At 47.7% G+C, this 14,083-nt stretch overlaps 1 protein-coding gene across 1 annotated transcript in view; it reads left to right on the forward strand.

Annotated features, from left to right (window-relative positions):
- LOC143989331 (ALK tyrosine kinase receptor-like) overlaps nucleotides 1-14,083 on the forward strand; it is a 318,070-nt gene that overhangs the window by 256,493 nt on the left and 47,494 nt on the right. The window contains exon 19 of the mRNA XM_077489419.1: nucleotides 13,845-13,942. Within this exon, the coding sequence (XP_077345545.1) occupies nucleotides 13,845-13,942 (98 nt within the window). The remainder of the gene's footprint in view (nucleotides 1-13,844; nucleotides 13,943-14,083) is intronic.

Consider the following 14,083-nt stretch of genomic DNA (forward strand, 5'->3'; position numbering starts at 1 on the left):
ATCAGGCAGGCCCTTCACTACATGGTTTTGGTAAACCTGAAGGGAAAAACTCAGCAGAAAAACGGATAATGCGTATGAGGCTTAAGAGTAATAATTAGACAATTAGAAATGACATTTTGTGCAGGGACAGTTCTAAACACGGGAAACATGCGCCCCTTCACAGGCATACTATAGACACCCCCCAGGTACGACATTTAAAGGAATATTACACTTTTATTGTTTCACTTTAAGCATTATTAAAATTCACTGCTCCCGAAAAAACTGCAGTTTTTAAAACTTTTTTTCACATTGATCCATGTCCCCCGGGGCAGGACCCGGGTCCCCAAACACTTTTTAGAACAATAACTTGCATATTAGCCTTTAAAATTAGCACTTTAGATTTTGAACGTTCGAGTCCCATAGACTTTAATAGGGTTCTAAAGTTCACACAAAGTTTAGGTCTGTTCGCAGGTTCTGGTGTGGGGGTGTTCGGCTCATCCTTAGTCCCGGGCCACGATAATTCTTGTTTAATTATGGATTGGGTGTCTGTATGTAGCTTGGCAAGGAGAGGTTTGTAGTTGACAGAGAAAAGGTGTTTGACCGATCTAGTTATTGTCATAAAATTTAGTAAACAGGTAATTTTTCTCCTTCATTGATGTACGCTGATGAGGCGGCAGTGATGGGCACCGATAGGTGGCAATGATGGGCACTGATGGGTGGCAGTGATGGGCACTGATGGGTGGCAATAATTGCCACTGATTGTTTACACTGATAGGTGACACTGATTGGTACCACTGGTGAGCATTGATAGGTGGCACTTGTGGGCATTGATAGGTGGCAATTATTGGCATTGATAGGTGGCACTTGTGGGCATTGATAGGTGGCACTTATGGGCATTCATATGTGGCACAGGCAGGTGGCACTGTAAGGGGGTACTGATTGGCACAGATGATGTGCCTGTGTTCCGTAATCTTCGGGACGGATGTCCCTTTAACATAAGCTGGTGAACGGCTTTTTTTTTCTCCTCACGCTGACAGCGCGAGGAGAAAAAAAAAACGATTACCGAGCTTTTGTTTACATCATGTGATCAGCTGTCATTGGCTGACAGCTGATCACATGGTAAGGGACCTCTTACTCGGATCGGTGATCATCTGAGTCTCAGTGACTCAGTGATCACAGCGCGCTCCCCAGGGAGCGTGCACAGGGGGGATGTCCTAGACGGCCTCCCGGAAATTGAGGTCCGCGCTGTACCCATCATTTGGCTATGGCCTGGACCTCAGGTGGTTAATTGGCATTGCTGGGTTCCGGTGGCGTGTGAAATGGGAAATGGGTGGTAAACACTTACCGTTAGGTGGTAGTAGATGAGCGGCAGAGAAGGTTTACTTAACCAGAGATGGCGAGCCCACTGGTTGGGAGTATCTGCGGTGCTGTGAGCTTAGAACTGGAACTGTGGAAAAAGACAACAAGTCAGAATAGCTGTAAAAAAAATAAAACAGGTATATTGCTGGAAACTTTCCTGTTAGGTGTAAATTGGTCAGTACAGGAATAGATGCGGCGTGCACAAACCGAAAAACAAGCTGAAATCAGCTAGGCCACTCTAGGGGGAAACAGTAACTTAGAAGAACTGAGTATTCAACAGTGAACAGTGAGGGATATTTTTCATTGGTGAGGTCAGCCTGACTTGACCAGGTAATAATCCATAACTGGTGTCCTTTGGTTCCTTAGTAGCGCGAGGTTGCGGTGTTTTGCACTGTGGTAGAGGAAGGGCTGTATTTGTGGGGGGTTCTAGGATGATGCCCCATTCATGTAGTAGATGCATTCCTTTCTGCAGGTGGTGAGTGGTGCCGTTCTTTAGAAGGGTTGCGGGATATCACCACTTGTACAGGATTTTGTGGTTGTGGATGCCTTTTGGTGTTTAAGGTTCAAGTTCCTTCTGAGCTGAAGCGTGTACTTGGAGAGGTCTGGGAATATCTGGACCCCAGAGTACGGGCGGGGCAGCAGCGATTTATTTCTTGCTTCATACATCAATCTCTCTTTTATGTGAAAGAAGTGTAACCGCATGAGTACATCCCTTGGCACTGTTGCTGCGAGGTGGGAGGGCTTCGCTATTGTATGAATCCTGTCTATTGGGCAAAGAATGGTGTGTATAAGATCTTTAGCTTTTGCTGGTTTGCCGGTGGTATAGCTTCAGGAACCCCCCTCAGTTTCACGTTATTACGTCTGGAACGGTCCTCTAAATCAGCCAGCTTGGCCCGAACCCAATCCTGTTCATCCTTCACCTCTTCATACGTGTCAATAAAATCATTTACAGTGGATGTATATTCCGCCATGCCCTCTTCTATGGTAATAACCCTCTGACCCATTGCACTCATATCAGTGTTTGTTTTTATGGAACAGGGATGAGAGGTCTGTCATCAAACATGATTGGAGTGACATGAGCATGTCTTTCAGTGTAGTGTCGATGACTGGCTGCCCTGAGGTGCGGAAGGATGCCATGGAGCTTTGCAGGGCCTGATTAGATTGAAGCGGATTGAAGACCTGGGCTGTGCTAGCTAGCTAGCTCCTGGGGCGGTTGTGGGAGCGGTGTGTCCATCCACATCCGGGCCTTGGCTGGGCTGTTAGTGAGGGGATCTGTCTCTGTGTCTTGTGCGGGGGATGTGGGAGCGCTGATGTGCCCATTTCTCCCTGAGGTTCATCTGGGAGATCTGTACATGCCTCCTGCGGCACAGCGAGTCCGCCGCCATCGTGGAATTTACTGACCTGAGCCTCCGGCGGGAACATGAAGGTAGTAAGCTTTTTGGGCTTGTAATCCCCCATCCTTTTTGCAGGACATCGTAGGCTGGCTTGTACTGAGGCTCTGGGGTAGAGATGGCCTGGGTCCGCTGTGTCTGGCAGGCTGTAAATGCTCCATCGTTCTCCCTCACTGAGGAGCTGTGAGATCAAGCGTCTTTGGCGCCGGATAGCCACGCCCAGCTGATATTACCCTACTGTGATCACTGGATCTTTCAAGCTGGGACGCCAGGAGAATGCTAGGTCTGTGAATTGTTCTTAAGTGGTCGTTTACAGCAGCAGGAGATGCCGATTACCCAAGATTGGGTGACAAGCCTATCATATCTGGTAAGCCTGCATCCTTTAAGGTGGTGGGATCACATTGTCTTCTTCCCATGAAGATTTCTCACAGGGTATTGCAACTTTATCATCAAGCTGATTTCAACTGTCACAGACTTTCTGTTTATTGTGTTTATGCACATTTATTTTTTAGCATTTAGCAACATAGACTTTGAGGGTTTACTCACATTATGAGTATTTTGATGTGATGCACATACATATATGTTCTATTTACTTTGTAGCATTTATTTGTTTGAATCATTTTTGTTTTTTACATCACAATTTTTTTTACATCATTTTGGTGTTTAGATCACAATTTTTTGTCTTGCCATAGCGCAGCTCCCTTTGTTTCATTGTTTCGTTTGTGTTGTATATCACTTTGAGTTGCAGCTTTAGCATTGTATTTAATAGCGCAGTTCTTTTATGCCATTCCACTGAAACTGCCCTACTAGAACTCACCAATGACCTACTAACTACTAAAACCAATGCCCACTACTCCATACTCCATACTCTTAGCCCTTGTACACACGGTCGGAGATTCCGCCGGAATGTTTCCTATCGGACCGTTTTGTCGGATATTCTGACTGTGTGTGGTCTGCATCGGACTGTTTGCGTCTGAGTATCCGACGGACCAAGTTTTCCAACTTGCCGGTAAAATTTTCCGACAAAATGCTCCGATCGGACATACTCCGATCATGTGTAGCCTACTCCGATGGACAAAGTGCCACGCATGCTCAGATCAAATTCCTAGACCAAAGCTATTGGCTACTAGCCTGAACGTAGTCCCGTCGTAACAAAATAACATCATCACGTTATGTACAATCGGATTTTCCGACAACTTAGTCCGACCGTGTGTATGCAACATCACTTCCGGACCTCTTCCGGAATTAATCCGTCGGAATCACTCCGACGGATTTGGTTGTCGGAATCTCCAACCGTGTGTACAAGGGCTAAGACCTCTCTGCTGCCTTCGACACAGTTGACCACCTGCTCCTCCTCAGCAAAAATCACTCCCTTGGCCTCTGTGATTCTGCTTTATCCTGGTTCTCCTCCTATCTATCTCAGCGCACTTTCAGTGTCGCTTAAAACTCCATCTCCTCCGCTCCTCTTCCGCTCTCTCTGTTGGGGTACCCCAAGGCTCTGTCCTTGGGCCCCTCCTATTCTCACTCTATACCTCTTGCCTGGGCCAGTTGATAACCTCCCATGCCGCTCAATACCACCTCTACGTTGATGACACCCAGATCTATCTCTCCACTTCTCAACTCACCCCCTCAATCTCCTCACGGATCTCAAACTTACTGAATGACCTCTTGGTATGGATGTCACACCACTTCCTCAAACTCCAGCTCTCTAAAACTGAGCTTGTTATATTTCCTCCTTCCCGGTCCCCCCCCCCCCCCCCCCCCATGACTTTTCCATTAAGATCAACAGCACAACCATTGGTCCCTTCACAAATGCCAGGGTCCTGGGTGTAATCCTTGACTTTGACCTCTCCTTCAGCCCCCGTATCCAACCACTGGCTAAATCCTGCCACCTTCACCTCCGCAACATCTCCAGAATTCGACCCTTCCTGACTAATGACACCACAAAGAAACTCATTCGCTCCCTGATTATTTCCTTCCTTGACTACTGCAACTCTCTCCTTAATGGCCGACCCTTAAGCAGGCTATCCCCCTTCAGTCCATTATGAATGCTGCTGCTAGACTAATACACCTCACTAATCGATCTGTGACTGCCGCGCCTCTCTGCCAATCCCTTCACTGGCTTCCCCTACCCCACCGTGTAAAATTCAAAATACTAACCACAACATACAAGGGAATCTACAACATTGCCCCCATCTACATCACCAACCTCATCTGCAGATATCGCCCAAATCGTCCCCTCCGCTCCTCCCAGGATCTCCTGCTCTCTAGCTCCCTTATCATCCCCTCTCATGCTCGCCTCCAGGACTTCTCCAGAGACTCTCCCATCCTCTGGAACTCCCTGCCCCAGTATATACGATCAGCCCCTAACCTGTCCACCTTTAGGAGATCCCTGTAAATTCATTTATTCAGGGAAGCCTATCCCACACCCACCTAACAACTGTCCCCGAGCCACCCCCATCAAATCATTCCCTGCATCTATTAACTTTTTATACCACCCCCTCCGTTTAGAATGTAAGCTCTACGAGCCAGACCCTCCTGTCCCTTCTGTATTGAACTGTACTGTGATTGTGCTGTCCCCCCTCTACATTGTAAAGCGCTGTGTAAACTGTTGGCGCTATATAAATCATGTATAATAATAATAATAACCATTCAGAGTCAACCCAGGAAAAGGTGCAGAGAGCCTACAGGTTCCATGCAGATTGTAACCTGCTGGAAGTAGGCGCCAGAATCCCAGCGCCCTACAGGCCACTGAGTTAACACTAAGCCGTCACGCTGCCCTTGATATAAAGACAAGGCCAGAGGCCCAGAAGGAAATATAGGACAAGCAATGTAATAAAAGTTGCCGAAGATCCTAAGCGAGCCGACAGATTAAAGGCATTTAAAGACGGACGACCTATTGAATAAAAGCGTCTTTCAGTCTGTGCGGCTTTATGGAGTGCAGGGACGCAGAGACATTATCCGAAACATGTCGCCATATAATTTCCGGCTCACCCTCTGGGTCTTGGCACCTAAGAACCTACCAGCAGATGTTTATTTCCAGGAATTGGCAGCTGTCCGGCCTTGAAGAAGAATGGTCCCCGTTCCAGCATTGTGATGGAACCCCGCCGGCGTTGCGTCTCTCTCTCTCTCCCTAATCCTGTGTCAGCCTGCCAGCCCGGCATTGTCAGAGACAATTACTCTCATAAATAGCCCTTAGCACAACAGCCTCCATTTTTATGGGACTTTCAGGCCCATTAACGCAGCGGTTCTCCCAAGAAGCGAGAACAAGGAAATGGCCTCTAATTCCAGCGAACCGCATTACGCCATTTTATTACATTTGTGCCAGCCGGCATAATCAGGTTCCCTTTATTTATTTTTCTTCGTTTTGTTTTTTCCAAAACCCTTTCCATATGGTGAACAGAATTTTTCAAACTCTGTATGTGACATGACCAGGTTAGGATTGTTTCATCCAAAGCAGAGCTTTCTGTCCACATGTTTATGGACTGAGATCCCTCAGTACTGGGACAGGTTCATCCAGTGCCCAGGGCAAGGATGTGGCATTGCACCCCCCCCCCCTCACCCACTGCTAATGCTGGCCCTGAGATCTCTACACCTGGGTTCACATCTCCGCCCACCGCTGATCTTCTGAAGACGTCTTGCTGTATTTTTCACTTTAAGTGGTGGTTACGGGTGGACTGGCAACTTCAGAGGAACATACTTGCCACGAGACATGGTGCCCAAGACATATACAAATTATGCATGTTTTACCTATGGCTAAAATATCCAATGAGGGTGGACTGGCCTTTTAAAGGCTCCATAGGTTTATGACATAACTCTGCCGTTAACATAGATTTTGGATGTGGCCCCTTCCCACCCAGATACTACTGGTATGATAGCATTGAATGATTAGCACTGCTAGTACTCAGAGTTCCCAACATAGAGAGCAATGCCATTACTCCTCCTAACAGTAACCTAACCCCAGGGGCGTACCTAGAGCATTCGGCACCCGGGGCGACTCCTATATCTGGCACCCCCCCCCCCTCACTTTAAAATGTAAAAACACCCACTGTGTCCCCTGCATACCTCTGCATCCCCCAATATCTCTTTGTCACTACTTTGTACCCCCCTCTCCACAACTGGACTCCTTTACATTGCACAGCCCCCCGCAGCTCTGGATCCCTTTACATTACACACCTCTGGACCCCTTTACATTACAAAACAGTTTGCACCTCTAGACCCCTTTACATTACACAACACCCTGCACCTCAGGACACCTTTACATTACAAAACAGTTTGCACCTCTGGACCCCTTTACGTTACATATCACCCTGCACCTCTGGACCCATTTACATTACACAACCCCCTGAACCTCAGGGCCCCTTTACATTGCACAGCACCCTGCACCTCTAGACCCCTTTACATTACACAACACCCTGCACCTCAGGACACCTTTACATTACAAAACCCTCTGCACCTCTGCACCCCTTTGCATTACACAACCCCCTGCACCTGTGGACCCCTTTACATTACACAGCCCCCTGCACCTCTGGACCCCTTTACATTACACAGCACTGTGCACCTCAGGACACCTTTACATTACAAAACCCTATGCACCTCTGGACCCATTTACATTACACAACCCCCTGAACCTCAGGGCCCCTTTACATTACATAGCACCCTGCACCTCAGGACACCTTTACATTACAAAACCCTCTGCACCTCTGGACCCCTTTACATTACACAACCCCCTGCACCTCTGGACCCCTTTACATTACACAACCCCCTGCACCTGTGGACCCCTTTACATTACACAGCCCCCTGCACCTCTGGACCCCTTTACATTACACAGCACTGTGCACCTCAGGACACCTTTACATTACAAAACCCTATGCACCTCTGGACCCATTTACATTACACAACCCCCTGAACCTCAGGGCCCCTTTACATTACATAGCACCCTGCACCTCAGGACACCTTTACATTACAAAACCCTCTGCACCTCTGGACCCCTTTACATTACACAACCCCCTGCACCTCTGGACCCCTTTACATTACACAACCCCCTGCACCTGTGGATCCCTTTACATTACACAACCCCCTGCACCTGTGGACCCCTTTACATTACACAGCCCCCTGCACCTGTGGACCCCTTTACATTACACAGCCCCCTGCACCTCTGGACCCCTTTACATTACATAGCACTGTGCACCTCAGGACACCTTTACATTACAAAACCCTATGCACCTTTGGACCCCTTTACATTACACAGCACCTTGCACCTCTGGACCCATTTACATTACACAACCCCCTGAACCTCAGGGCCCCTTTACATTACACAGCACCCTGCACCTCTAGACCCCTTTAAATTACACAACACCCTGCACCTCAGGACACCTTTACATTACAAAACCCTCTGCACCTCCTGGACCCCTTTACATTACACAGCACCCTGCACCTCTGGACCCATTTACATTACACAACCCCCTGAACCTCAGGGCCCCTTTACATTGCACAGCACCCTGCACCTCTAGACCCCTTTACATTACACAACACCCTGCACCTCAGGACACCTTTACATTACAAAACCCTCTGGACCCCTTTGCATTACACAACCCCCTGCACCTGTGGACCCCTTTACATTACACAGCCCCCTGCACCTCTGGACCCCTTTACATTACACAGCACTGTGCACCTCAGGACACCTTTACATTACAAAACCCTCTGCACCTTTGGACCCCTTTCAATTACACATCACCCTGCACCTCTGGACCCATTTACATTACACAACCCCCTGAACCTCAGGGCCCCTTTACATTACATAGCACCCTGCACCTCAGGACACCTTTACATTACAAAACCCTCTGCACCTTTGGACCCCTTTCAATTACACAGCACCCTGCACCTCTGGACCCATTTACATTACACAACCCCCTGAACCTCAGGGCCCCTTTACATTACATAGCACCCTGCACCTCAGGACACCTTTACATTACAAAACCCTCTGCACCTTTGGACCCCTTTACATTACAAAACCCTCTGCACCTCTGGACCCCTTTACATTACACAACCCCCTGCACCTCTGGACCCCTTTACATTACACAACCCCCTGCACCTGTGGACCCCTTTACATTACACAGCCCCCTGCACCTGTGGACCCCTTTACATTACACACCCCCTGCACCTCTGGACCCCTTTACATTACACAGCACTGTGCACCTCAGGACACCTTTACATTACAAAACCCTATGCACCTTTGGACCCCTTTACATTACACAGCACCCTGCACCTCTGGACCCATTTACATTACACAACCCCCTGAACCTCAGGGCCCCTTTACATTACACAACCCCCTGAACCTCAGGGCCCCTTTAAATTACACAACACCCTGCACCTCTAGACCCCTTTACATTACACAACACCCTGCACCTCAGGACACCTTTACATTAAAAAACCCTCTGCACCTCTGGACCCCTTTGCATTACACAACCCCCTGCACCTGTGGACCCCTTTACATTACACAGCCCCCTGCACCTCTGGACCCCTTTACATTACACAGCACTGTGCACCTCAGGACACCTTTACATTACAAAACCCTCTGCACCTTTGGACCCCTTTCAATTACACATCACCCTGCACCTCTGGACCCATTTACATTACACAACCCCCTGAACCTCAGGGCCCCTTTACATTACACAGCACCCTGCACCTCTAGACCCCTTTACATTACACAGCACCCTGCACCTCTAGACCCCTTTACATTACACAGCCCCCTGCACCTCTAGACCCCTTTACATTACACAGCACTGTGCACCTCAGGACACCTTTACATTACAAAACCCTCTGCACCTCCTGGACCCCTTTACATTACACAGCACCCTGCACCTCTAGACCCCTTTACATTACACAACCCCCTGCACCTCAGGACCCCTTTACATTACACAACCCCCTACACTTCAGGACCCCTTTACATTACACAACCCCCTGCACTTCAGGACCCCTTTACATTACACAGCACCCTGAAGCCTTTGGGTTCACACTGGTGTCTTGGAGTTTGTCGCAGTGTTGGGGTATATGCAGTTTTTCTGCATATAATCCTCATTTTTAGCTGCAGTCCCACAGATGTCTATTAGCTTGTGTAATTTTACTGTGTTTTCTGAAAGATTCAGTATAGAGGACATTCGGTGCGCTTTCAGAAAATGGTGCAAAAATGTGTAACCTAATAGAAGTCTGTGGGACTGTAGTGAAAATTGAGGCAACTGAACCACAGCGCATCAGTGTGAACCCACCTGAGTCCTGGTTCACATATATGCGATGCGATGCGATGTAGGAATCGGTGAGATTCCAGTGCGGATTCCTGCATTGCATGTTGCTTGTTGGCTGTTCACACTGCCCTTTGCAAGCTGCTACGGGTGTCAATGTAAAATTAATGACATCCCCAGATCGGTTTGCAAATCGCAGTGAGAACTGTGAAATGGTGCAAGAATCGCATTGCATAGATGTGAACACCCATCCAATCCAATTCCAGTGCAACCAAAAAAAAGGGTCCCTCACCATTTTGGTGCAAATGTGATTGTACGGCTGAATTTGCATCGCACAGACATTTCATGTGATTTGCACAGTAATTCAGTGTGAATGACATGCAATGTCTGTGAACACAGTAGTGTATACCCTGGTAAAGGAACATGATGGGGAGCATGATGGGAATATGACGGGGACATGATGGGAATATGACGGGGACATGATGGGAATATGACGGGGACATGATGGGAATATGATGGGGACATGATGGAAAGATACTGGAGGACAACAGAGGAAAGAGGGGGAGTGAATGAGATTTGGGAGAGAGAGGGCAGAGTCTGGACACAGGGACAGTGCTGATAACTTACTTGGATGTTCTTCCTCACACTGTTTAAATGTCCCCTCCCCCATATTCCTTTCAGAGCAGCACAGCACGCGGGCTGCACGGAGCATGGATGGGACACGCAGGGGAGAGAGGGGGCAGAGCTAAGGCAGACTCTTCCATCTCTGTGGAGGGAGGGGGGGATTGTACTCAGTCACTGGTCTGTTATAATTAAACAGAGAGTGAGAGCATTGTGACAATGGGTCAGTCTGCCTGAGGTTTCCCTGCTCAGCATGTCACATCGACTGCACTACCAAGCCTGTCCCACTCTCACTGCTTCATACAGGGGAGCTGCCTGACACCCCCCTAATGTGTGGCACCTGGGGCGGTCCGCACCCCCCGCCCCCTAGTTAGTACGCCACTGCCTAACCCCCTCTGTAACTCCTAATTTTAACCCTCCCTGTAGCCCCAACACAAATTGCCCCTGTAACGCGTTTACACGTTCGTAATTGTTGGCCAACATTTGTGTGACCGTATGTATGCAAGACAAGTTGGAACCAACAACCTTCGAACAAAATTGTGTGTACGGGGCATAACCCTAACTCTAACCCATCCTGTAACCCCAAGACTAAGCCTCCTTGTAACCCCAATACTAACCTTCCCTGTAACCCTAATCCCACGTACACACGACCGGACTTTCTGGCAGACTAGGTGCAAAGGCGATTAGTCCGTCGGACAATCCGATCGTAAGGACCGCATAAATAGCTGCAGATGGACACCGGTGGCAAGAAAAAAGCGCCCTGAGGCGATTCAGTTCGTATAGGTAGCGCTATACAAGTCATTCATTCATTCATTCATGTGGGCTAGTCCGATTGTTTTAAAAAAAATAAAAATCTGACGGGCCTAGAAATAGAACATGTTTCAAATCTATCTGACGGACTCAATTCCGACAAACTAAAATCGGGAAAACCATTTGTCTGTGTGCTGGTTCGGCGGACCAAATACGACGCGATGGAAGCTATTGGGTACTGGCTATTGAACTTCCTTGTTTAGTCCCATTTACGTCATCAGGTTCAAAATGAATGGACTTTCGAACGGACTTAGTCCGTTCATGTGTGGCCAAGTACGTTCGTTCGGAAAGTCCGTCTGAAATCCGCCGAAATTCCATCTGGAAGACCTAGTCTGCTGGAAAGTCCTGGCGTGTGTACGCGGCATAATAATAATCCTCCCTGTAACCCTAACACTAATCCTCCCTGTTATCGCAACAATAACCTTCCCTGTAACCCCAATACCAACCCTCCCTGTAACAATAACCATCCCTGTAATACCTAAAATTACCAATTTCTGTAGCAAAGAGCATATACGTTTTACACTATTTTTTTAAAATAAAAATATATAAAGTTTATTATAAAAATATGAAAAACATATATGAAACCATATCCAATATTGTGACAAAGGGTTAACATATATATATATTTCCCATCACTACATGGTAGAGGACATCATGTCACATCTTAGCTCTTGAGTGAGCTAAGCTATCATTGTCACCAGCCTGTGACCATGGATTGCCATGGAGAATTTTTTGGCTTCATGATATCAAATAGTTTCTTCTTATCCCTTGTACACACGGTCGGACATTCCGATGGAAAATGTCCGATCGGACCGTGTTGTCGGATAATCCGACCGTGTGTGTGGGCTCCATCGGACTGTTTCCGTCGGAATATCCGACGGACCAAGTTTTCCAGCTTGGCTATAAAACTTTCCGACAACATGATCCGATCGGACCTTGTCCGATCATGTGTAGAGAATTCCGATCGGACAAAGTGCCACGCATGCTCAGATCAAATTCCTACATCAAAGCTATTGGCTACTAGCCTGAACGTAGTCCCGTCCTAACGAAGTAACGTCATCACGTTCTGAGCGATCGGATTTTCCGACAACTTTGTCCGACCGTGTGTATGCAACAGTTTCGGACAAAATCCATCGGACAAAATCCGTCAGACGAAATCTGACGGATTTGGTTGTCGGAATGTGCGACCGTATGTACAAGGGCTTAGACACACAGTATATAGCCAAGATTGTGTAAACCTGACTATCACACATTCCCCCATGGCCACTAATTTTTGAGTTGCCCTCTTTGTGGGTTTATCAGCCTCTACTCTTTTGGGAAGACTTTCCACAAGATTTCAGAGGGTGTCTGTTGAAATTTGTACCCGTTCTGTGAGGTCAGATTCTGGTGTTAGATCAGAAGACCTGGTTTGCATGTCAAGCCCATGTTGGGAGGCAAAAAAAAAGCAAAAAAATAAATAAAAACAGACCAAACTTGCAGTTGTCATTATAATTCATTTGTAATGGGATTTAGTATGGTTGAGGTCAGGGCTCTGTGCAGGACAATATAAAGTTGCCCCCCTCCCCCATCCTGGCCATTAATATGGTGTTGTCCCATCCCTGACCTGTCCCATTTCTGACTTATCCCATCCCACCCCTTATGGCCATTTATATGGAGTTCCCCTTTCTCCTTTGTTGCCAGGAGATTTTGGAGGGTGTCTGTGGGAATTTGTGCCCATTTATGAGGTCAGGTACTGATCTTAGCTGAGAAGACCTGGTTCACCATCGGTGTTCCAATTCATCCTGAAGGTGTTCAGTAGGGTTGAGGTCAGAGCTCTGTTCAGGTCATCTTTAAAGAAGTTTACTCTGTCTTCTCCCACCACATAAAGTCTGGCTGGGTAGAGCATAGAGTAGGTCAAGTGGTGGAATCCGAAGCTACCTTTTAACTTCAGTGAATTGTACATCTTTTTTCTTAACCTCGTCGGAGAAATCCGGGAAGACCCCCACGAGCACATTGCCAGATGGGATTTTACCTTTCTCCCGGGTGAGCCGCAATATGGCGTTGCGGTCTTGGTAGTTTAGAAATTTTTGGCGATATACCTGCATGAAGGCGCTCCGTCTGGTAGGGGTCTCCGAGCTAGGCAGTGGGCTCACTCCACCACAAATGTGGCCAAAAACGCCTCCCTTTCCATAGGTGGTGATCAGCAGGGTCTCCAGGAAGGTTGGTGGGTCAGAGCCCTCAGCCCATTCTGGCAAACCCACAAAGCGGAGATTGCATCTCCTAAGCCTGTTCTCCATGTCGCCTTGCTTGTCTGTTCAGGTCATTTTAATAGTTTTATTGCTCAAAATGAGTAAAGCCATGGATGCTCTGCCAAATTCCACAATATTTTAAATCAAGAGTGTGTGCAGACTTAGGACAATCATGGGGTAGAATGGTGAATCCATAAATGTTTATCTCTTTGCAGAACCAGCCTTCCTCTCTCACTATGCTGGACCTGCTCAACGTGGCTCGTGACATCGCAAAGGGCTGCCTGTACCTGGAGGAGAACCATTTCATTCACAGGTAACCAGTCCCGTGATATGGCCAGTGAAGGCCAAGAGATGCGTGTAAAGTGATCCTTCCAGTAATCCCTGACATTATCAACCTATACAGAACAGGATCCTCTTGTGGGAGTCTTAAACTAAAATGAATTGCAGACGGGAT

Source organism: Lithobates pipiens, unplaced genomic scaffold, assembly GCF_037356315.1.
Source record: "Lithobates pipiens isolate NorthernLeopardFrog02 unplaced genomic scaffold, aLitPip1_a1.2 Scaffold_18, whole genome shotgun sequence".
Lineage (NCBI taxonomy): Eukaryota > Metazoa > Chordata > Amphibia > Anura > Ranidae > Lithobates > Lithobates pipiens.